The 23991-nt window shown below is 35.6% G+C and overlaps 1 protein-coding gene across 1 annotated transcript in view; it reads right to left on the bottom strand.

Annotated features, from left to right (window-relative positions):
- ERBB4 (erb-b2 receptor tyrosine kinase 4) overlaps positions 1-23991 on the bottom strand; it is a 1180328-nt gene that overhangs the window by 289144 nt on the left and 867193 nt on the right. The window contains exons 7-12 of the mRNA XM_059168147.1: positions 22277-22418; positions 19052-19165; positions 17164-17290; positions 10454-10527; positions 9214-9304; positions 6879-7078 (exon numbers count right to left, since the gene is read on the bottom strand). Coding sequence (XP_059024130.1) covers positions 6879-7078; positions 9214-9304; positions 10454-10527; positions 17164-17290; positions 19052-19165; positions 22277-22418 — 748 coding nt within the window. The remainder of the gene's footprint in view (positions 1-6878; positions 7079-9213; positions 9305-10453; positions 10528-17163; positions 17291-19051; positions 19166-22276; positions 22419-23991) is intronic.

The raw sequence follows: 23991 nt of genomic DNA, 5'->3' as shown, positions 1-23991 counted from the left end.
GGCGGAGAAGTAGCAAGCTGAGACTGCTTCAGCTAGCCGGAGATCAGCTAGATAGCTTATCTAAAGATTGCAAACACCTGAAAATCCATCGGCAGATCGAAGAGAAGAAGAACAGCAATTCTGGAAACAGAAAAACAACCACTTTCTGAAAGGTAGGACCGGCGGAGAAGTGAATCCAAAGCGACGGGAAGATAGACCCCGGGGGGAGGGGCCGGCTCCCGGCAAGCAGCGGAGCAACCGTGCACAAAATCAGGACTTTTAAAAGTCTGTTCCGCTGAGAGACATCGCTCCAGAGGCTAAACCGGGGCGAAACCCACGCGGGGTCAGCGTGGCCTCAGGTCCCGCAGGGTCACAGAAGGATCGGGGGTGTCTGAGTGTCGCAGAGCTTGCGGGTATTGGAACGGGAAAGCCGGCTACAGAGACAGAGCCGACAGTAAGCTCGCAGCTCGGTGTTACCTTGAACCGGTCGCAGGCTCGGTGAGCTCGGAGCGCGGCCGGAGGTCAGGCAGACGGGAGTAACTGGGCGCTGTTCTCTGAGGGCGCACTGAGGAGTGGGGCCCTGGGCTCTCGGCTCCTCCGGGCCGGAGACCAGGAGGCCGCCATTTGTATTCCCGTCCTCCGGAACTCTACGGAAAGCGCTCAGGTAACAAAAGCTCCTGAAAGCAAACCCGAGCGGATTACTCACCCCGGCCCCGGGTAAGGGCGGTGTAATTCCGCCTGGGGCAAAGACACTTGAGAATCACTACACCAGGCCCCTCCCCCAGAAGATCAACAAGAAATCCAGCCGAGACCAAGTTCACCTACCAAGGAGTGCGGTTTCAATACCAAGGAGAGCAGCAGAATTCCAGAGGAGGAGAAAGCCAAACACGGAACTCATGGCTTTTTTCCTGGGATTTTTTTTAGTCTTGCAGTTAATTTGATTTTTTCTTTTTCATTTTTTTTTTTTTTCTCGCCTTCGGGTAAAATTTTTTTTTTTTAACTGTTACCTTTTTCTTTTTTAACGATTTTTTACTAGTTTATCTAATATATATATTTTTTCTTTTTTACATTTTTCTTAGGTGTTTTCTTTTTTTAAAAATTCTTTTCTTTTCTTTTCTTTTTTTTTTTTCTTTTCTTTTTGTTTTTTTTTTTTTTTCTTTCTTCCTTTTTGAACCTCTTTTTATCCCCTTTCTCCCCACTCACGATTTTGGATCTCTTCTAATTTGGTTAAAGCATATTTTCCTGGGGTTGTTGCCACCCTTTTAGTATTTTACTTGCCCCTTCATTTACTCTTATCTGGACAAAATGACAAGACATAAAAATTCAACACAAAAAAAAGAACAAGAGGCAGTACCGAAGGCTAGGGACCTAATCAATACAGACATCGGTAATATGTCAGATCTAGAGTTCAGAATGACAATTCTCAAGGTTCTAGCCGGGCTCGAAAAAGGCATGGAAGATATTAGAGAAACCCTCTCAAGAGATATAAAAGCCCTTTCTGGAGAAATAAAAGAACTAAAATCTAACCAAGGTGAAATCAAAAAAGCTATTAATGAGGTGCAATCAAAAATGGAGGCTCTAACTGCTAGGATAAATGAGGCAGAAGAAAGAATTAGTGATATAGAAGACCAAATGACAGAGAACAAAGAAGCTGAGCAAAAGAGGGACAAACAGCTACTGGACCACGAGGGGAGAATTCGAGAGATAAGTGACACCATAAGACGAAACAACATTAGAATAATTGGGATTCCAGAAGAAGAAGAAAGTGAGAGGGGAGCAGAAGGTATACTGGAGAGAATTATTGGGGAGAATTTCCCCAATATGGCAAAGGGAACGAGCATCAAAATTCAGGAGGTTCAGAGAATGCCCCTCAAAATCAATAAGAATAGGCCCACACCCCGTCACCTAATAGTAAAATTTACAAGTCTCAATGACAAAGAGAAAATCCTGAAAGCAGCCCGGGAAAAGAAGTCTGTAACATACAATGGTAAAAATATTAGATTGGCAGCTGACTTATCCACAGAGACCTGGCAGGCCAGAAAGAGCTGGCATGATATTTTCAGAGCACTAAACGAGAAAAACATGCAGCCAAGAATACTATATCCAGCTAGGCTATCATTGAAAATAGAAGGAGAGATTAAAAGCTTCCAGGACAAACAACAACTGAAAGAATTTGCAAATACCAAACCAGCTCTACAGGAAATATTGAAAGGGGTCCTCTAAGCAAAGAGAGAGCCTACAAGTGGTAGATCAGAAAGGAACAGAGACCATATACAGTAACAGTCACCTTACAGGCAATACAATGGCACTAAATTCATATCTCTCAATAGTTACCCTGAATGTGAATGGGCTAAATTCCCCTGTCAAAAGACACAGGGTATCAGAATGGATAAAAAAACAAAGCCCATCTATATGTTGCCTCCAAGAAACACATTTTAAGCCCGAAGACACCTCCAGATTTAAAGTGAGGGGGTGGAAAAGAATTTACCATGCTAATGGACATCAGAAGAAAGCAGGAGTGGCAATCCTTATATCAGATCAATTAGATTTTAAGCCAAAGACTATAATAAGAGATGAGGAAGGACACTATATCATACTCAAAGGGTCTGTCCAACAAGAAGATTTAACAATTTTAAATATCTATGCCCCCAATGTGGGAGCAGCCAACTATATAAACCAATTAATAACAAAATCAAAGAAACACATCAACAATAATACAATAATAATAGGGGACTTTAACACTCCCCTCACTGAAATGGACAGGTCATCCAAGCAAAAGATCATCAAGGAAATAAAGGCCTTAAACGACACACTGGACCAGATGGACATCACAGATATATTCAGAACATTTCATCCCAAAGCAACAGAATACACATTCTTCTCTAGTGCACATGGAACATTCTCCAGAATAGATCACACCCTCGGTCCTAAATCAGGACTCAACCAGTATCAAAAGATTGGGATCATTCCCTGCATATTTTCAGACCACAATGCTCTAAAGCTAGAACTCAACCACAAAAGGAAGTTTGGAAAGAACCCAAATACATGGAGACTAAACAGTATCCTTCTAAAGAATGAATGGGTCAACCGGGAAATTAAAGAAGAATTGAAAAAAATCATGGAAACAAATGATAATGAAAATACAACGGTTCAAAATCTGTGGGACACAACAAAGGCAGTCCTGAGAGGAAAATATATAGCGGTACAAGCCTTTCTCAAGAAACAAGAAAGGTCTCAGGTACACAACCTAACCCTACACCTAAAGGAGCTGGAGAAAGAACAAGAAAGAAACCCTAAGCCCAGCAGGAGAAGAGAAATCATAAAGATCAGAGCAGAAATCAATGAAATAGAAACCAAAAAAACAATAGAACAAATCAACGAAAGTAGGAGCTGGTTCTTTGAAAGAATTAATAAAATTGATAAACCCCTGGCCCGACTTATCAAAAAGAAAAGAGAAAGGACCCAAATAAATAAAATCATGAATGAAAGAGGAGAGATCACAACTAACACCAAAGAAATACAAACTATTATAAGAACATACTATGAGCAACTCTACGGCAATAAATTTGACAATCTGGAAGAAATGGATGCATTCCTAGAAACATATAAACTACCACAACTGAGCCAGGAAGAAATAGAAAGCCTGAACAGACCCATAACCAGTAAGGAGATTGAAACAGTCATTAAAAATCTCCAAACAAACAAAAGCCCAGGGCCAGACGGCTTCCCGGGGGAATTCTACCAAACATTTAAAGAAGAACTAATTCCTATTCTCCTGAAACTGTTCCAAAAAATAGAAATGGAAGGAAAACTTCCAAACTCATTTTATGAGGCCAGCATCACCTTGATCCCAAAACCAGACAAGGATCCCACCAAAAAAGAGAGCTATAGACCGATATCCTTGATGAACACAGATGCGAAAATACTCAACAAAATACTAGCCAATAGGATTCAACAGTACATTAAAAGGATTATTCACCACGACCAAGTGGGATTTATTCCAGGGCTGCAAGGTTGGTTCAACATCCGCAAATCAGTCAATGTGATACAACACATCAATAAAAGAAAGAACAAGAACCATATGATACTCTCAATAGATGCTGAAAAAGCATTTGACAAAGTACAACATCCCTTCCTGATCAAAACTCTTCAAAGTGTAGGGATAGAGGGCGCATACCTCAATATCATCAAAGCCATCTATGAAAAACCCACCGCAAATATCATTCTCAATGGAGAAAAACTGAAAGCTTTTCCGCTAAGGTCAGGAACACGGCAGGGATGTCCATTATCACCACTGCTATTCAACATCGTACTAGAGGTCCTAGCCTCAGCAATCAGACAACAAAAGGAAATTAAAGGCATCCAAATCGGCAAAGAAGAAGTCAAATTATCACTCTTCGCAGATGATATGATACTATATGTGGAAAACCCAAAAGACTCCACTCCAAAACTGCTAGAACTTATACAGGAATTCAGTAAAGTGTCAGGATATAAAATCAATGCACAGAAATCAGTTGCATTTCTCTACACCAACAGCAAGACAGAAGAAAGAGATATTAAGGAGTCAATCCCATTTACAATTCCATCCAAAACCATAAGATACCTAGGAATAAACCTAACCAAAGAGACACAGAATCTATACTCAGAAAACTATAAAGTACTCATGAAAGAAATTGAGGAAGACACAAAGAAATGGAAAAATGTTCCATGCTCCTGGATTGGAAGAATAAATATTGTGAAAATGTCTATGCTACCTAAAGCAATTTACACATTTAATGCAATTCCTATCAAAGTACCATCCATCTTTTTCAAAGAAATGGAACAAATAATGCTAAAATTTATATGGAACCAGAAAAGACCTCGAATAGCCAAAGGGATATTGAAAAAGAAAGCCAACGTTGGTGGCATCACAATTCCGGACTTCAGGCTCTATTACAAAGCTGTCATCATCAAGACAGCATGGTACTGGCACAAAAACAGACACATAGATCAATGGAACAGAATAGAGAGCCCAGAAATAGACCCTCAAATCTATGGTCAACTAATCTTCGACAAAGCAGGAAAGAATGTCCAATGGAAAAAAGACAGCCTTTTCAATAAATGGTGCTGGGAAAATTGGACAGCCACATGCAGAAAAATGAAATTGGACCATTTCCTTACACCACACACAAAAATAGACTCAAAATGGATGAAGGACCTCAATGTACGAAAGGAATCCATCAAAATCCTTGAGGAGAACACGGGCAGCAACCTCTTCGACCTCTGCCGCAGCAACATCTTCCTAGGAACAACGCAAAAGGCAAGGGAAGCAAGGGAAAAAATGAACTATTGGGATTTCATCAAGATCAAAAGCTTTTGCACAGCAAAGGAAACAGTTAACAAAATCAAAAGAAAACTGACAGAATGGGAGAAGATATTTGCAAACGACATATCAGATAAAGGACTAGTGTCCAGAATCTATAAAGAACTTAGCAAACTCAACACCCAAAGAACAAATAATCCAATCAAGAAATGGGCAGAGGACATGAACAGACATTTCTGCAAAGAAGACATCCAGATGGCGAACAGACACATGAAAAAGTGCTCCATATCACTCGGCATCAGGGAAATACAAATCAAAACCACAATGAGATATCACCTCACACCAGTCAGAATGGCTAAAATCAACAAGTCAGGAAATGACAGATGCTGGCGAGGATGCGGAGAAAGGGGAACCCTCCTACACTGTTGGTGGGAATGCAAGCTGGTGCAGCCACTCTGGAAAACAGCATGGAGGTTCCTCAAAATGTTGAAAATAGAACTGCCCTATGACCCAGCAATTGCACTATTGGGTATTTACCCTAAAGATACAAATGTAGTGATCCAGAGGGGCACATGCACCCGAATGTTTATAGCAGCAATGTCCACAATAGCCAAACTATGGAAAGAACCTAGATGCCCATCAACAGATGAATGGATCAAGAAGATGTGGTATATATACACAATGGAATACTATGCAGCCATCAAAAGAAATGAAATCTTGCCATTTGCAACAACATGGATGGAACTAGAGCGTATCATGCTTAGCGAAATAAGTCAAGCAGAGAAAGACAACTATCATATGATCTCCCTGATATGAGGAAGTGGTGATGCAACATGGAGGCTTAAGTGGGTAGAAGAAGAATAAATGAAACAAGATGGGATTGGGAGGGAGAGAAACCATAAGTGACTCTTAATCTCACAAAACAAACTGAGGGTTGCCGAGGGGAGGGGGTTTGGGAGAAGGGGTTGGGATTATGGACATTGGGGAGGGCATGTGATTTGGTGAGTGCTGTGAAGTGTGTAAACCTGGTGATTCACAGACCTGTACCCCTGGGGATAAAAATATATGTTTATAAAAAATAAAAAAAATTATTAAAAAAAAAAAAAAAGAAATGCACTTATGAAATGAACTTTCTTCTTGAACAGCAAATTTCTGAAACAGCATTTTTTACACATTTCAGAACATATCTGCATTTTTTTCCACCAACCCCCAAATGACACTCTGTTATGTTACTCACTGAAACCAAGAAGCAAGCAGAAAATTCAATAGGGTGAATTGCCACAAACTGACGGTACCCAAAGAATGCACCCAGGATGCTTATTACATATTTTGAGTCCCAGGTCCCACCTAACACCTACTAAACTTTAGTCTCTATAGGAAGTTTCTTATAATTGGGGAAGATTTGCAAGCACACAGTATGTTATAAAAACATGCAATAAATTATAAGAAATCACCCATTCTTTTAATTACCCCCCTTCTTAACACTTGAGAAAAAGAGGGAACAGTTCTGACTTAGTTATTTTTAACTGTTTGGTCCAATGCAGAATGGGAGAAAATGTTCAAAGTTTCTGTTTTAATGTCTGAATAATGTACTTACTACAGTTCTCAGCTTTCCTATTGTCCCGGATCACTATCCTTTGGTTGATGGTGCTGAAGAGTGCTGTCCAGTTAATGGTGTGATAATAACACAGGTTGCTGTTGTCAGTAATATAGATATTTCCCGCACTGATTTCCTTCAGAGATTGGAATTGTAGAGAGGTGATGCCCTGTTGCTTAAGGATAAGCAAGGAGAGGCCACTGAAGAGAAGAAAGGGGGGGAAATGGAACAATGTTTAATATGTACATATTAATAAACATCTTCTGGCATATATTCTTGAAGTAAAATAAGGATGTCACATCTTACTCTAAAAAGAATGCTAATAGAACATAAAAAAAGAAACTGAATCACTAAATTGTGATCTGAATACTATTTTTCCACGTTCTATATATCCTAAGTTTTAAAAGGAATAATTTGTACCCCCAAAAGAAAAGGTTCATTTTTAGAAGTACAAATGTTAATGATATCTCCATTTCTGTTTATATATTTACCACTGACATATCTGCTCACTACTTTCCCCACTATCCACCAAGTCTCAAGTTCTTCAAGGATGAAATTCAGTTTGAAAACTAAATAATTAGGGGATTATGGCTGGCTCAGTTGGATGAGCAAGAGGGTCTTGGTCCTGAGGTCATGAGTATGAGCCCCACGTTGAGTGTAAAGATTATTTAAATAAAACTTTAAAAAGCTAAAGAATCAACAAATGTTTGTGGAATATTATTCATCAACCTAAGGTAAGACATTAATTCTACTCTATTTAAAAATTTTAGATAAGCTTTCAGAGGGTAAATATTGCAGAGGATGACTATAGATATTTGGCTTTAATTTAAACTCAGAAACAAATTGTAATAGTTGAAGAATGTGTCAGTAAAGATAGGAGACATTAAAAATTAAAGAGAAGAATGAAATTAAGCTAAAAGTTAAAAAAATACTCAGAAGGCTTGGACAACTGGGGAAAGCATGTCTAAAAGTTAAATAACAACTATACTATGTAAACAAATTATCATTTCAAGGAAATTATTTTTATTTTAACAGTCTACATTTTTTAATTAAATTCCTTTTCCATTCTCTAAAGAATCATCTGTTTCCCACATTTCAATCAACTAATGAACAATATTTTACATTCTGCAGATCAAAGCTGTCCTCTTTTATTTTATTTATAAATCTAAATATATTTTGCTGCAATATTCAGAATTTTTCCATGTGTTATGTGTGTGTATATATATATGTACATACAGATATATATATATAGACACACATATACCTACATATATACTTATATACATATACATATATATATATATATACATACATACATATGTATGTATAAAACTCAGTACATGTGTATTCAACTGAGATGTAATTCATTCTCTGAAATCTCTGTTCTCATCATAACCATCCTGAGTTGTTTATTACAATGTGAACATAATAATGCATAGCAGATTCTTAACATTTGATTCAATGAATAGTAAAATTTAGTCGCATGTAGCACTTCAAAAGACTGTATCTCTCAATTATGCCTTTTTATTAAGAACTTTTCCCCCTTACAGTTTAAAACCTCTTACAGATATACCTATTTTAATAGCAAAATTCAGTGGACTTTCTGAGAATACTATTATGGAATATTTGATGACAATATTGATTAAAGTTATCCTTCAGACTTAAGTAGAAAAACTGAAATCTAAATCCCTTATTGTAAATTAACTTTTAACTGTTCATAAATAAGAATCTTATACAGAAGAAACCTAAAATAAAATAAAGCAGTGGCTTAATAAATATTAACCCACACATTTTATTATGTGAATTAAAGTAATGATACTAGACCTTCAGTGTGCTTCTGGGCCCTGATTTTTCTGCCCACTATTAGCCAGCATTGAACACAGAGCAGTGGACCAAGTCCTGAAATATCAGCCCCATGATGCATGGTTCAAATGATGGTGCCAGAGATAAGAACCTTTGGGTAAAAGAGCATTTGCCTCCTGTACGCCTAAGCCATTATCAAGTAATCCCATGTTAGTTGCTAGTTATGATAACATATGTTCAAAAACAAAGGTTTGATTTTATGCATGGCATACCTGCAAAACACTAAAATCACTTTAAGTGAGAGGCAGTTGAAAAATCAAACTGTTTATTCTGCATACTTTACTTATTTATTTATTTTTATCCTGCATTCTTTAAAGCATAACCAGGGGTATTTTTCGTTGGGCTTATGTTCGGAATTAAAAACGGAAACCCAATATTTCTAGAATCAGTGAAGCTGAAACTTTGAGATATGTACACATGACATTTAGTCTTGAAATCTGGAAGACCTGCATTTCTAAACATATACACCTACCTATAGAGTACTCTTCCACCGATGGTCACCAGGTTAGAAAAAACTCTGAAGTCGGTCATATTTGGGGGCCATGACTGTATGTTCAAGAAACCTAAAAAAGACAAGAGCAGTGAAAAAACTCAGAATACCAATACCTTAGTAACTGTGTTTAATGCTGAGTATCCTTGAAACATGATGAAAATGCCTTGAAAGATAGGAGGTTTAAAAAAAAAAAAAAAGATACTGGATATTCCTATTTGAGTCATTCTATTCTATCTCATAGCTCTTCTAAGAAAGATTGAGTGTCTTACCCAAAGTTCCTGGGCCACAATATTCATTATATAATGAATACCTAACTAATGAACACCAAATATCTAGGTTTCTCAGACACACAGAATCACAGAACTACATACATAAAAATAACTAAATGATCCTTCATTTGACTCACTCTTTTTTTTTTTTTAATTGTTTGAGATTTTATTTATTTATTTATTTGACAGGGAGAGAGAGAGAGAGAAAGAGAGACAGAGAGGGAACCAAGCAGAGGGAGTGCAAGAAGGAGAAGGAGGCCTCCCTGCCACGCAAGGAACCCAATGTGGGGCTGGATCGCAGGACCCTGGGATCATGACCTGAGCTGAAGGCAGATGCCTAATGACTGAGCCACCCAGGCACCCCTTGACTCACTCTTCTAAAGTCAAAAATACTTAGTCTAATTACGTATAAAGAAAAATACAGCTTTAATTTCTCTGAAAATCATTTACTACTCTATCTCTACACTTACTTTGTCTGCCTTGCAGCCTAATACATTCTTATATATATACCTATCTTTTCTCATTTGATTTTTTATTCCCAATAGCAAATCCATATCCAATTCATGTCTATGAGTCCCTCATCAACTACTACATAACAGCCCTGAACATATCAGGTGCTCAGTAAATATGCACTAAATGAGTGCCACACGTTATCCATGCTTGTGTATTTCTTGTGAAAAAGTACACAGAAAAATGTGGATCAAAAGATCAGCTGACACAAAAGCAATAACATAAAAATATCAAAGATATTTTATTTCATAAATTCCACAGGCTTTCAAAATGTGCACAAATGCTAAGGAATAAAGACACCCATAATTTAAAATGATATTCATTTTAAAACTAGAATTTGCTTTGAAAATAAGTTGTCAATTTCAATACTATGCAATATTTTCAGGAAAATGTCAAAATTCACATAGTTCATAGCACAACAATGTACTATTAAAAATTACCTGTTATCTCTCGAACTGTCCGGAAGACATTCAGTTTCTCTGGGTCTATGGCTTCAATTGCATTGTAAGGGTCCCTATAGAATCAAGAAGAGATGCAGCCAGATTTTAAATCAGATAAAGGAATGAAAACATAAGAAATCTGACTATAGTTAGTTCATTCAGATTGAATTTAAGCAGCAATGGAAAAATTAGCAATGCCTTGTCCAAAGTTTGTTAGGCTACATGTGAAGGATGATTAAAAGGGGCTTTGAAGACATTTATGATGATATCAGATATGAGATCTTCATTGAAGGCTATTCTAGTTCTAGAGGAATGGTCCAGTCTGACTATCCTAAAGAAACCTCCAGACATAACAAGTCTATTTATAAATTTTATTTATTGTATTTTGCCTTTAAAGTTTTTTTTTTCTTAATTAGGAAAAATATACGCTACAAATAATTATGGTGAAAACAATTGCTTTTTGATTTCCTCAAACATCCTAAATTGTTAATAGCACCTACAATCTCATAAAATATATAAAAACAAACACAAGAAATATTTTTTCTTTTTTTGCTATATCCTTATATTTACTAGTATGAAAGTTACTCTTCATAAGGATCATTTTGAGCAATCCTGTTCCTATATGGTTTATTTATATTTACTTTTATAGCACAGGAAATATTTGCTCCCATCTTTATGAATCATACTAACATCTGAAACAAAATTTATAACAAATTTAATAATATCCAAAAGGTGTAAATTTTGGAGATTAAAAAAAAGTCCTCTCCTAATGCATAAATATATTTTTGTACTTAATGTTATTGATATATACATGTCTTTTCTTTTCAAAAATAAACATAAAATAACTTTTAAAATTAAGTATTTATTGGGTTTTTTTCAAAGTTTTCTTCTTAAGGAGAAACCTTTAATCTATAATATAGTGACCATATCAAATAAATACTTCCAAATAATACTGAACACTTCTCAGTAATTCAAGCAATATTTTCAACTATTTTAAGAAATACATTATTTTTTAAGTTTTACAATGAATCTTGGAACACTGCATCAAAAACTAATTATGTATTTTATGGTAGCTAACATAACACAGTAAAAAAAAAAAAAAAACACTTTATTTAGAAAAGTTAAAAAAAAAAGTTTTATTACTTTGAAAGATGACTTCTGCTATTCTAGGCAAGTAGAGACCTTGTATCAATATATACCTTCCAGAGAAAAATTAAATCCTATTCATTGACCACTTCTCCAAAAGAGATCAAATCTAAGAACAATGAACTTAGGTTTTTTTAGAAGCATGTATCCATCTGTAGCAATCACCTGAGCCTTATTCTTCCTGTGGACATCTGTTGTTTTACATCTTTGAGAACCTTCTTTTTCACTTGGGAAGTAAACAATAGGATACAGTGATACATTAGATTTGGCCTTAACAGGGCTATCAATCAAGGTGTTCCACAGCCCTCCAACAAACGGAAAGGCATAAGGCTTATCTTCTAGGAATCTGAGTCTGAATCCATTGACTTTAATTAATCCTTGCATTAGAACCTTGAAAACGTCATTAGTTCCAGCAACCTTGATATCTGGAACCCCATTTTACTGGATCCCTCAGCTTGGTTTATCTGCATCTGCTTCTATACTGTGAACCAACTTATATCTTAAAAAATACCAAAAAACAAAAACAAAAAACAAACAAACAAACAAACAAAAAACAAAGTAAAATGAAACAACAACAACAAAAACTCTGCTTGGTTAAATACTGTTTCAGTCTATGAAGTATAACTGATACAACGAACTGCTAGTTTAAGAGGGAGTGTTATAGAAGGCTATAAATGAGTTTGCCCATAATTCACACATAATTAAGATTTTCCTCAATGTGATATGAATGTCTCTCAAAAGCTTAAAGTCTAAATTAAATGTTCTGGCAAACTTGCTCTATTTATAACTAAATATAAATCGAATAAAATACTATGCTTTTGATGAACGTGAAGCCAAGAAATTAAGTTTGCCATGCAGGAAAAATCTTGTTGTTATCATTTTTTAATGTGTAAAGACTTTTGTATGCAGAGAAAATATCAGCCCTGCAGTAGTAGAATGAGCTTTCAACACTTGTTTGATGAAAAGCAGTGTATAGAACAGCTCTGGTCATATAATCAAATATCTTGGCTTTATTAAGAAATACTCAATTCAGGGCAAGCACACAATGATGGGGTCAGTGCAAACCTTTACTGAGAATACTTCCAAGTTGCTAGGAATGAAATGAATTCTGGACTGTTCATATGAAACCCAATGGACCACAGAAATTTTATATACTTAATTTTAGAGATTCAGGACTCTCATAAAATAAGTTGACAGAATCCTACTTACCAACTTCAAAGTACCTGCAGGGAGTTGTATCCTAGAGCCACTTGAAATCCAGAGGACTTTAAAATTGAGAACTTTCCTAGCTAAATTCAGAGCCACAAGAAAGAACTTTATGTCCATCCTGTCATTGTGTTTGGTGATCCAAAATAAAGCTCAGGATAGAGAGAAACATATTTTTACAATTCCATTGAAATTGCTTTATTTTTCACCAAACCCATTGTCTCTTTTCCATTGTATACCATCACTGCACCCTCTTATCTAAGCACTTTCTTGTCTGTGTCTCAGTGCAATACAGTTTGAACATGCTTATTTGGTGAGCATTTTGTTACTCTAAGTACATGCACATGACTATTATCAAACATGACAAGAGATGAAAGGTGAACATTCCTATGGATAGCCCTGTACACAGGTTTGCCTGTGGTTCCCATTATAAATAAAGGACTAAGAGTGCCTAGTCTATTTCTGGCAATGACACCATTGTGTTATAAAATGAGCATGACAGCTAACTTTATTGAGTTCTTTTATACATTAAAAATTGTAATTATGGACATTGGGGAGGGTATGTGCTTTGGTGAGTGCTGTGAAGTGTGTAAACCTGGTGACTCACAGACCTGTACCCCTGGGGATAAAAATATATGTTTATAAAAAATAAAAAATTAATTTAAAAAATTGTAATTGACAACCATAAGTTTATTTTTTTGCATAAACTTTTTTTTGAAAAGCATAACCTCATTTAATTATGAATTTTACCTATTAGCTTAAATACTTTAGCTACTTTACTCAAACCATATGTCCTATTAAAAAATAGTTGAAGATCAAGGTAATGGGAATTAAGGGAAGTAAAACATGTCTTTAAATTACTAGAAGTTTTTTGCTTATAATATTCCATGTTATTCACATTTAAAATCTCTCTCTCCATCCAAGCATGAATTCTATACATGAATACAAATATGTCTATAAATTTATAAGATGTCTTAGTCCCACCGAATAGACTTTTTATCAAAACCTTCCAAAGATCAAGAGAAAGACTTCAGATAATATGTTTTATACTGACACAAAATTAGGAAGAATGAGATATATCATACATAACATGCATATTTGCCCTGGAAAATGCCTTATATATTATGGTTGAGACACAGTAATATTAATTATAATGTTAGTATTAAAATATTCTAAGTGTTATGATTAAGAAGAAATAATAATCTTCTGGACTAAGGAAGGAGCGTGACTTACCAAAAAGGAAATATTGCCATGAAAAAAACTTTGCCTCTATTTTGTTTTCATTAGTCTACAAAATAATATCTGTTACATTACATGTTGTGCTACAACTAAATACAGTCATTGAGATTTTTCTTTAGCACTGCTTCCTCCTTTGCTTTTTATTTTTTCTCTCCCTTTTTTTCTCTCCCTCCTTTTCTCCCCATGCCTCTTTATTTTTCCACCATTTATTAATGTTTTACAATATAGCAGGTACTCAGCTGAGCACTTAAAAATCATCTTTGTTCTTAATCTCTGCAATAATCAGAGAAGGTAGGTATTTATTACAAACCCAATTCTCAGCTTTACATTGGAGGAAACTGAGCATTTGACATATAATGGAAGCCAAGCAACTCAGTAAAACTGTCTATGTTAGAGTCTCAAATAAAACTCTAGTATAGTCTGGCTCAAATTAATGAACTAGGAAATTTAACTTTTACTTCTGAGTTCATTTTTAAGAGAGACTTTGTTTACCTTTCTGTTCCTAATCATGCAAGTCAATTTCCTATAATCCATTTCCACCTGAATGAATTAGCAAGGTTGTTTTCCTTGAAAGTCTGGATTAATCTAATACTTTGTAATGATTCTTCTCATAAATTTGTGAATAAATGGTATTTATTGTTCAATATATTTTTATATCTTGACATATCTGCTTCCCTATTTTGCACATATTTATTAATATTTCCTCTATTCTGGACGTTAGGTGATTCAGAATATGTAAAACCATTTTACAAGTAGTATAAATCCAGACTTCAGATAAGTATGCTCCATAAGGAACAAAGACTAAAATAAGAATTGTGAACTGCATTTGATCATCTTTGTCAAACTTCCCCGCCCATGGTTTACCTACAAGATTAACCATCAGTGGATTTCCTTTGTTGGTTCATAATCCTTCTACTATCACAGAAATCTTGCAGTGGTTCTCAATGTGGGCAGGATTTCCTCCCTCAAGGGAAGCTGGGACATTTGCAGAGACATGTCAGTTGTAACAGATATTGGGGGACATAATAGGCTTTTAGTAATAACCCCAAGCCAAGAAAATTAAATGTCTTTTCCTAGCAATGTTTTGCCTCATGTCTTAAATAACCTTAAAATGTCCCACCCAATTAAGGACCCATGTGTACAAACTTCATAGTTGATCATACCATGATTATGTGTAATTCTGCAGTCATGTTACTTCTATTTGAATGATACTTATTTCCATTTTCCTCGTCATATAACAATATGTTTGTTACTTATTTCCTATTCCAGTGGTCAGCTGTACCTCTGCTCTTTACTTCCCCATACTTCTTGCACAGAATAACTTCTAATCTCATTTCTCATAAATCCAAACTTTCATTCCAAGTAAGTAGAAGTTAAGCATTTTCCTATCAATTCATATTTTGTTATCCATTACTTTACTTGTATTTTTTCTTTAAATCAAAAATAGAGAATTACAATCACTTTATAAAATTATGTATATAAGTAGGCTATATTATCTATGATTATGAAATAAATTTCATAATTCAAAAGGAGGTATGAATACACTTAATATATAAAAGATGGATGTTGGGTCTGATTAGAATGAAAACAACTTCTCCAATGCAATTTATAAGACTGTGTTTTCAAATCTTTCCCTGCACTGATGGACTTGAGGCCAATTCTTTTATTATACCCGGGTGGAGGCAGGCAATGTGAATTAAGTAGGTATGTCTTCCTATTTCTCACAAGATGCTGTTAACATGATATGATCTTTAATTCATAGTGGTATTTGATTTTGAAAATAGTTTTGGTCTTGAAAATAGTTACAGCATAGATATATTGTTTTAGTAAATGTCATACATGCATTTCATTATATAGATGCACCTAAATGTTGACCCAGGTCTCCTACTCATTGGGGTCAAGGAGGTGAGGTTAGCAATGTAAATCGACTCAGAGGGTTAGTACTGACTCTGGTAAATTTGGTTGTCCTATCTAAAAATGGCTAGAACTACCTGGCTCCAAAAGATTGTTGCCATGTAGGAGAATGTGTTAAGGGTAACCAAATCTACATATTTTTAAAGAGAAGTTAGAAATCTTGAACATATATACTTATTTTTTAAGCATTGCTTGGGCTGAATAAAACATATCTGGGGCAGAAAGTGTGTACATTCCATTATAGTATCTGGCATGAACCCATATTAAAAGCTACATTTTAAAGAAATGCTTTATGCAATAAGACCTACTGTAACTTATTTGCATGGAAAGGAACACTTTGTTCTATTTCTTTTGGTATTCTTGTTTGGACATATTTATTCATAATGTATTAAATTGTTTTGCTTCTAGAGATGATATGATATATGTGGGAGTTAAGATTTTGAATTGAAATATGTGAGTCATATTCTTTATCTGTAGCCTGTAGCACTAATATTTAGGGATTAAGAGTAATATAGATACATAGATAAAATATAAAGTAAAAATACTGACATTTTTATTACAATTGAAAGAATACAAACTTGGCTGTTTTCCTAGTTAAAACCAGCAGGTGGTTCCATAATGAAGGAACCCAGAAAATGTTACAATTTTTATTGCTAAAATGAAATTCATTTATTAGATCTCCTATACTAGTACTAATTTCCTAACCTAAGAGAAAGAGAAAAAGATACATCAGGCCAAAGAGAATTTCTGAAAGCTCAAGAGAATTTCAACTTACTGATTGGTTTTCTATGACATACATTTTAAAAGGATATTAATTTATTCTTCCCTGAACTAATCAGTTAGGAATTTGAATGAAATTCCTCACTTCACCCATTGACACTGTTTCCTTAAACATTTGTAAAAATATGTCAAACTTTCTGAAATCTGTGGATTTGAGGAGACTATCCCACAAATACGCTTTAGCTTACATATAAACTTATATTGTCAAATCTAAGTAGTTACTAAACTCATAGTCTATGTATCTCAAAACTGTGGTTTTTATTATCACTGTTGGTAAAATCTGGAATTTGATTTGGTTGGAGAAGAACATTAACAGAGTGAAGAGCTCATCTAGATCAAAAGGAATCAAACAGACAAAGCTAAAGAATCTCTTAAGCTTTGTCTGCACGTCGTAAAATAATTTTCTACAAAAATTTCATACTGACCCATGAATACCAGTGACAAGGAAGATCAAATTCCCATTGATTTTGGTGCAGTTTACGAATTTGTCAATGTTACTAGAATCCACGGTCTGAGCTGACATCAGTGATCCTGTGCCAATGCCATCACAAGCTGCAGAAAACAAGACTCACCATCAGGGAGTTGAGCAACTATTTTTTTGGTCAATAAATCATTGCATCTTTATTATAAAATAACAGTATTTTTTCATTATAAAATGAAGAAAGTTCATCATAAGACATACACAGTTTTCTAACAAGTAAACTAAAAATTTATTCATGCAACCTTAACTGCTGGGCCTGCTTTAAAATATTGTCCCTGCATTGTAGTCTCGTGACCATGACACATAAGAATATCTTATATCAAGTCCAAGTATACCCGCACAACACATATGTAACTAAAACAAACTTCCAACAATCAATGCTTGCTTTTGGCATGTACAATCAACTATTTTTTCATCTACCCTAAAATATCATTTTACTCACTTGAATAAAATAATTTCATAGTCTAATGATGCTCTTCAAACTGGGGTTTTACTATTGGTCTAATTAAGAATATATATTAAACAAAGTACTAATGTTGGGAGCTGTAACCAGAAGCAAGAGCCATTGAAATATTTATACTTAAATTATTTTTTAAAGATTTTATTTATTTTATTTGAATGGGGCAGGAGGGTGGTGGGTAGGTTAGACAGCATGAGCAGGGAAGGGTCAGAAGGAGAGGTAGAGGGAGTGAAAGAAGGAAAAGCCGACTGCCTGCTGACCACAGAGCCCAACCAATGTAGGGCTTGATCTCAAGACTCTTGAGATCATGACCTGAGCTGAAGACAGACCCTTAACCAACTGAGCCACCCAGGTGCCCCTATTCTTAAATTCTTAAATTGAGTATTACCTGTACTTTCTGAAGGCTGTACTCAAAACAAAAAACAAACAAAGCGAAGCAAATAAAATATGGGGCAAGGGGAGAAGGAAAGAGGAAAGAGAGAATGTAGTAAAAAAATAAGTCTTGATTGCCATTTCTCAGGCAATCAAGACTTTTAGAAGGCTTAATATCATTTAGAAAATTTAGACTGTATGTTCATCCTGCTTAATTTAAGTTTCATTGGGGTGAGGAATTGGAACACCACAGCTAGAAGGGATTTCTTTCTGCACTCAATTTCTAAAACAGGAATTATCTGCAACATTTATTTAATATGTATGGTAAATTTCCTTGTCATTTTATACATCTAATCTTTCAAAATAGTTCTGAAGCCCTGGAGGGTAAGTATCATGTTATTTCTCTCTTTGCACCCCTTCATATGCATAGCAAATCATTTAGCGTAGAGTGGAAAGCGATTAGTATGGGTTCTTGATGTGAAAATAATCACACAATCCATCCCTTGTTATGTGCTTAACTTCTAAGAATTGCTGCATATAGAATAAAATATAACTTTTTTTTTTAAAGATTTTATTTATTTATTTGAGAGAGAGACAGTGAGAGAGAGCATGAGCGAGGAGAAGGTCAGAGAGTGAAGCAGACTCCCCATGGAGCTGGGAGCCTGATGTGGGACTCCATCCCGGGACTCCAGGGATTCATGACCTGAGCCGAAGGCAGTCGTCCAACCAACTGAGCCACCCAGGCGTCCCTAAAATGTAACTTTTTTCCTGAGTTTCTATCAATGTTAACTCCCAGGTTAACCTGGATTATTTAGTTTACATCATTCAAAATCAATAACACACACTGTTAAGATAGTTGGTACTTTGGGGAACTAGTCAAAGTCGTGGAAAGGTATGTGTGTGTTCAGAGAGGGGAACTTAGCCAGTCCACTGAAGAGCAAATGGAAAAACCTTGGAGTAGGTCCCTGTTCTAGCCAGCATAATCTCAGCTATCACTCACCTTTTGGGCAAATATCCGTGCAAGGTTTACACATTTTAATCCCATTTTCTTCTACTTCCATCTTGGAACTAGGGCAGGCACGTACGCAAGAACTGGAATCCACCACAAAGTTATCTGATTGGGGGAAAAAAATAAAGGCAAAATGAGCAATAATGTTGATGGCCGGCAAACAAGTTTAAAACAAAGTACTTTAGGGACTGACAATGATGAGTATCATTGATAGTACACATGTCTGCCTCTTTCCCTAAAACAACTCTGTTCAAATATCTCCACCTGAAACAGAATCTGAACATCCACATTCCAATCCAAGGGCAGCCTGTGTTAACAACAGTTAGTCCTTGCTTGACTACTGCTCCGCATCCTGAAGAGCCCCCAAGACACAGTGAATTTCTTTTATAGACTTAGGAAACTACATGACATTTAGTTTGTGTTTTTCAATAGTTCCACTTCATTTCATGCCATGATGCAAGTCTGTAATCTAAAAATACTTCAAGTTACATGCAGCACAAATGAAGCTGAAGTTGAATTGCCTTGGATGGAGAGAGCACGCTTCATATCCAGGAGGAAATGTTTAAAATGTGTTCTATCTCTTAGTGGAATGCCACAAAAACTGTTCCACAGTTTTATATGAGGAAACAAAATGAAATTTGAAAGGAGACTAGGGAAGGTATATTACAAAAACCAGGAATGTCTGATTACCTTATATGCTGGTGAAATATTTAGGGCTCCAGAGATCTGAAATATGCCAGGATGCTTCCTCCCCCACCCCCAAAAAGGAACAAATTATTGCATCTAGAGCCTCCCACTGTAGAGGCAACATGACACCTGCTAGGCTGCTTTGTATTTTAAAGGCAGTATCCTTCCCTGTCTGGGCATACTGCTTCTGGTCTAACATTCAGTCTTTTGGAAGGCTTCTGGCCTTAAAGGGGTCTCAGATCAGGAAAGGCATATGGTATAGGTCCAGTCTGGGATGCAAGCATTTTGCTACCTGGGTCATAAAATCCAAGTGGTGGGGCCCCTGGGTGGCTCAGTTGGTTAAGCTTCTGACTCTTAGTTTTACCTCAGATTATGATCTTGGGGTTCTGGGGGTCCAGCCCTGAGTTGGGCCCCTGTGTTCAGAGTAGAGTTGGCTTGAGGATTTTCTGGCTCCCTCTCCCTCTCCCCCTGGCCCCTCTCCACTCACGTCCTGAGCTTAGAATAAATATGGATTCATGAGCAGTGGCTTGCCTTGGGAGAAGAAATATTGGAAAATCTGGAAGGGAGTCTGGGATAGTAGAATGGGTATGGATCCAGGGGACTGGGCACAGTGTGATCTTGATATGCCCAGTTATCCACCAGGGGGCGTCTGCCACACAAAAAAGGTACGTTGTTGAGCCTGCATCACAGCCTGTCCCTTCTTGTTCTTCCTCCTTAACAGCCTAATCTCCATCTGAGGGGAACTCAACCTGCAACAAGTGAATGTACTGTGTATTATGGAACCATCCTTTCTTCAAGGTGGTCACAGGAATACCTCACATTTAAACACTTCTACGTTTTCGCAGCAATATATGCCGAGTGGAGTAAAGACAAATTATAAATACCCTCATATCAGTTAGGTTCAGGTTTTGCTGTCAAATCAGTTTCAAAAAAATATTTGTGTGGAGCTTTTTGAATTTTAGAATTCAAGATTAAGGACTGTAGAGCAGTATTTAGAAGCTAAATGTCTTTGTTTTTCTGAGATAGTTACAGTTTAGCAAACCATGCCTTATGCGGGGCCCCTCAAATATTTGAGATTTACATTGCTAAATATTGAAGTGTTTAGTCTGTAGTTTTTTAAAAAAGATTTTATTAATTTATTTGAGAGAGTGAATGAGAGAGAGAGAGAGAGAACATGGTGGGGGAGGTCAAAGGGAAAAGCAGGCTCCCTGCTGAGCAGGGAGCCAGAGGCGGGGCTCCATCCTAGGACCCCAGGATCATGACCTGAGCTGAAGGCAGTAGCTTAACCAACTGAGCCACCCAGGCACCCAGTCTGTAATTTGCTGAACTAAACTATTCTAAGAAAAGAAATTTAGGAGGTACCATATCTAAGGAAACTGGAAGTGTAATTTCACAAAATTATTCTCAGTGTTAGCCACTTGCCACAAGCTAGATGTTGAAAGCTTGTATGCGTAATTATTCTTTTAACCAATATAAAAATATTTAATAATAATGACTAGAATTGTCATTGTTTTCAAAGACTTGTTTTTATATGCTATCTCTCTGATTCTTATTCCCCATTTCTTTGATCATTGTAATAACTCTCGTAGTGACAAGAGCTATGATTATTATCAGCCACATCTTAAAGAGGAGAATACAAAGAAAATTGAAATAGTTCATTTAAAATCACATGAGTAATACATGGGCCAAGGCAGAACCCACAGCCACTCTAATCCCATGTCCTTATATCCTTTATACTTCTTATTTAACTGCAGGCACAAAATGAAAAAAAACCATAAGAGTGACATGCTATAGCTTGTAAAACCTTCTTCTTTTAAATGAATATATGGACAAATGTAGTGATTTTTTTAAAGTTTTTTTTAAGGGTTTTTTGTTTTGTTTTGTTTTGTTTTGTTTTTTAGTTTTTCTGGTAGATAAAACAATAAAGAAATAATGTCCCATCATTCATTCCAAGCAAAGAAACTGACTGGAGCAAATATGAGGACATACATTTACTGAATTCCTGATGAAAGCTAAACTGGTTACTTTGAAACCCCAGGATGAGCTGTCAATTTTGTAAAGGCCTCTAAATAGCCCTTCACTTCTATTGTTATTGTTTATGATGAGATTTGATATTAAAACTATAATTCTATACATTCTATTATAAATAAGTAATCAGAAAGGATATTGGGTAAAAATTCATTGTGATTAGAAGCTGACCTCATTCATTATAAAGCTGGCTCTCATTTTTTTTTGAGAAACAGCATCATGTGCAAAAACACTGAGGAATAATAAAAACAGTAAGTTTAGAAGGCAACAATACTATACTCTAAACTCAAACATTCCACTCCTTTGCTGAGCCTTTAGACTAATCACTTCAATTTTTTGAATTTTAATTTCCTTATTAGTGAAATGGTAGCAATAGTACCTCTATCCAAGTAATTCACAATATTGTCGCAAATTTTAACTTATAATACAGGTACACGATTTTTGTGTGTGTGTTTTAAAATCATGATCTAATTAGTTTGGTTATTCTTATCTTTTACTTACGGGGACATTTCTTGACACAAAATGCTCCATATGTATACTTTGCATTGAAGTTATGCTCCAGTTGAAAAGTGGTAGGATTGTAGACAAAAGTTTGGGGACACTGAGTAACACATGCTCCACTGTCATTGAAATTCATGCAGGCCTGAAACACAGAAAATATTAGTTTCATTTAAAAATAACCTTCATAATACTTGTTAAAGGAATACTGTTCTAACAACTTTGTGAGAAGAATGTGTTCTTTACTTATTAAGTTAATATTTATATAGAACATATGTGTATGTTCTATTTTTATATTTCACAAAAAGTATAAAATTGGACAAGTTTATAGTCATTAAGTGCTTATTTTTAAGTTCAAATTTGTTCTGGACTTCAAAAATTTTACAAAACAGTTTTTCCAATGTCAATGAATATACAATCTATACAAAGATATTGATATTCAAGTTACCTAGTCTCCACCCAGTAATCTCCAAACTAATAATGGTTTCATATTAAAATTAGCTAATAGTGAAAAATAATTCCAACTTACACTATTCAAAGGGTTTATGTTCAGTCTTAGAGTCTGACACTAACTAACTCCCCAAGTCTACAGTCTAGTGTTTCCTTAAATCAGGTGTTTGGAATTGTTCAGTGCCATAATTGACGTAGTAAGCACATTCATCACCGTTGTATAGTGAGAAAACATTGTAACAGCCATTTAAACTGGACTTGAAGAAAAAGCTCTGGCAGGTGACTAGTCAAATATAAATATGGAGTATGCCAAAATGAAGAGAAGCAGCCTATACTTATCTCACAATTAAACAATGTGCTGCCATTTCCTATATGGTCTTTTTTATAATGCCAGGCCATTTAGTGAACACCATCAAGTTCAAACAAAACAGTTTGTTTCTGCTGCCTTATGCCTTTCTAGTGAGACCTCAATTTATTAATGCATTCTAATGCCTTTGAGAAGAATTAAAAAACAATTTTACCATCTGAGAAGTATTTGGTATAAAAATAGAATATATGTATAAGTACATAAAACATCGCTTTCAAAAGAGTGGATGAACTAATTCTCTTAATTAAACAACTTAAACTGTCATAGGAATAATTGAGGTTTGGGGAAGTAAGCTAATATGCACTCAAGCTATATTTTATATTTCATCATAAATTGTATGGTTATTAATAAGCACTAATTCATTCTGTTTCCTCAAAACATTTTCTTCATCAATTGTTGTTTTAGCAAGCACTTTATCACCAACATGACAATTCCCTGATGATAGTCTACTAGATGCATAATCAGGACAAGACTCACTCATGATACATTATTCACTAAGATGACATTTTCCAGGAAGAATCTATTAAAAAGCAATCTACAAAACTCACTAAGTTTTAATTTATGGCTATAAAACTTCATGTGTCCTCATAATTGCTTTACGAACATACTTTATGCAGTGTTGTGTGCAGATTGCTTGGCAACAAAGGGACATAAACTAAAGGAATCAAACCAATTTACCTTCCAGACAGCATGTAAAACAACCTAACTTACACCAAGGCTTTGGTCTGGCATTCTTGAACATTCTGGACCAAATGCCAAAGTAGAGTCATTGAACCATTCCATAAAAGTAATGAAATGAGAACTCTGAGACTCACCCGGCACTCTGTTTATTATGATAATGGAACCATGAAAATAAATCCAATGAAAAACTTCTAAGTGAAAGTTATGGTTATTGGTGGTT

Source organism: Mustela lutreola, chromosome 3, assembly GCF_030435805.1.
Source record: "Mustela lutreola isolate mMusLut2 chromosome 3, mMusLut2.pri, whole genome shotgun sequence".
NCBI lineage: Eukaryota > Metazoa > Chordata > Mammalia > Carnivora > Mustelidae > Mustela > Mustela lutreola.
Note: the sequence above shows the minus strand (reverse complement) of the source record. Positions and strands in the feature narration are given on the sequence as shown.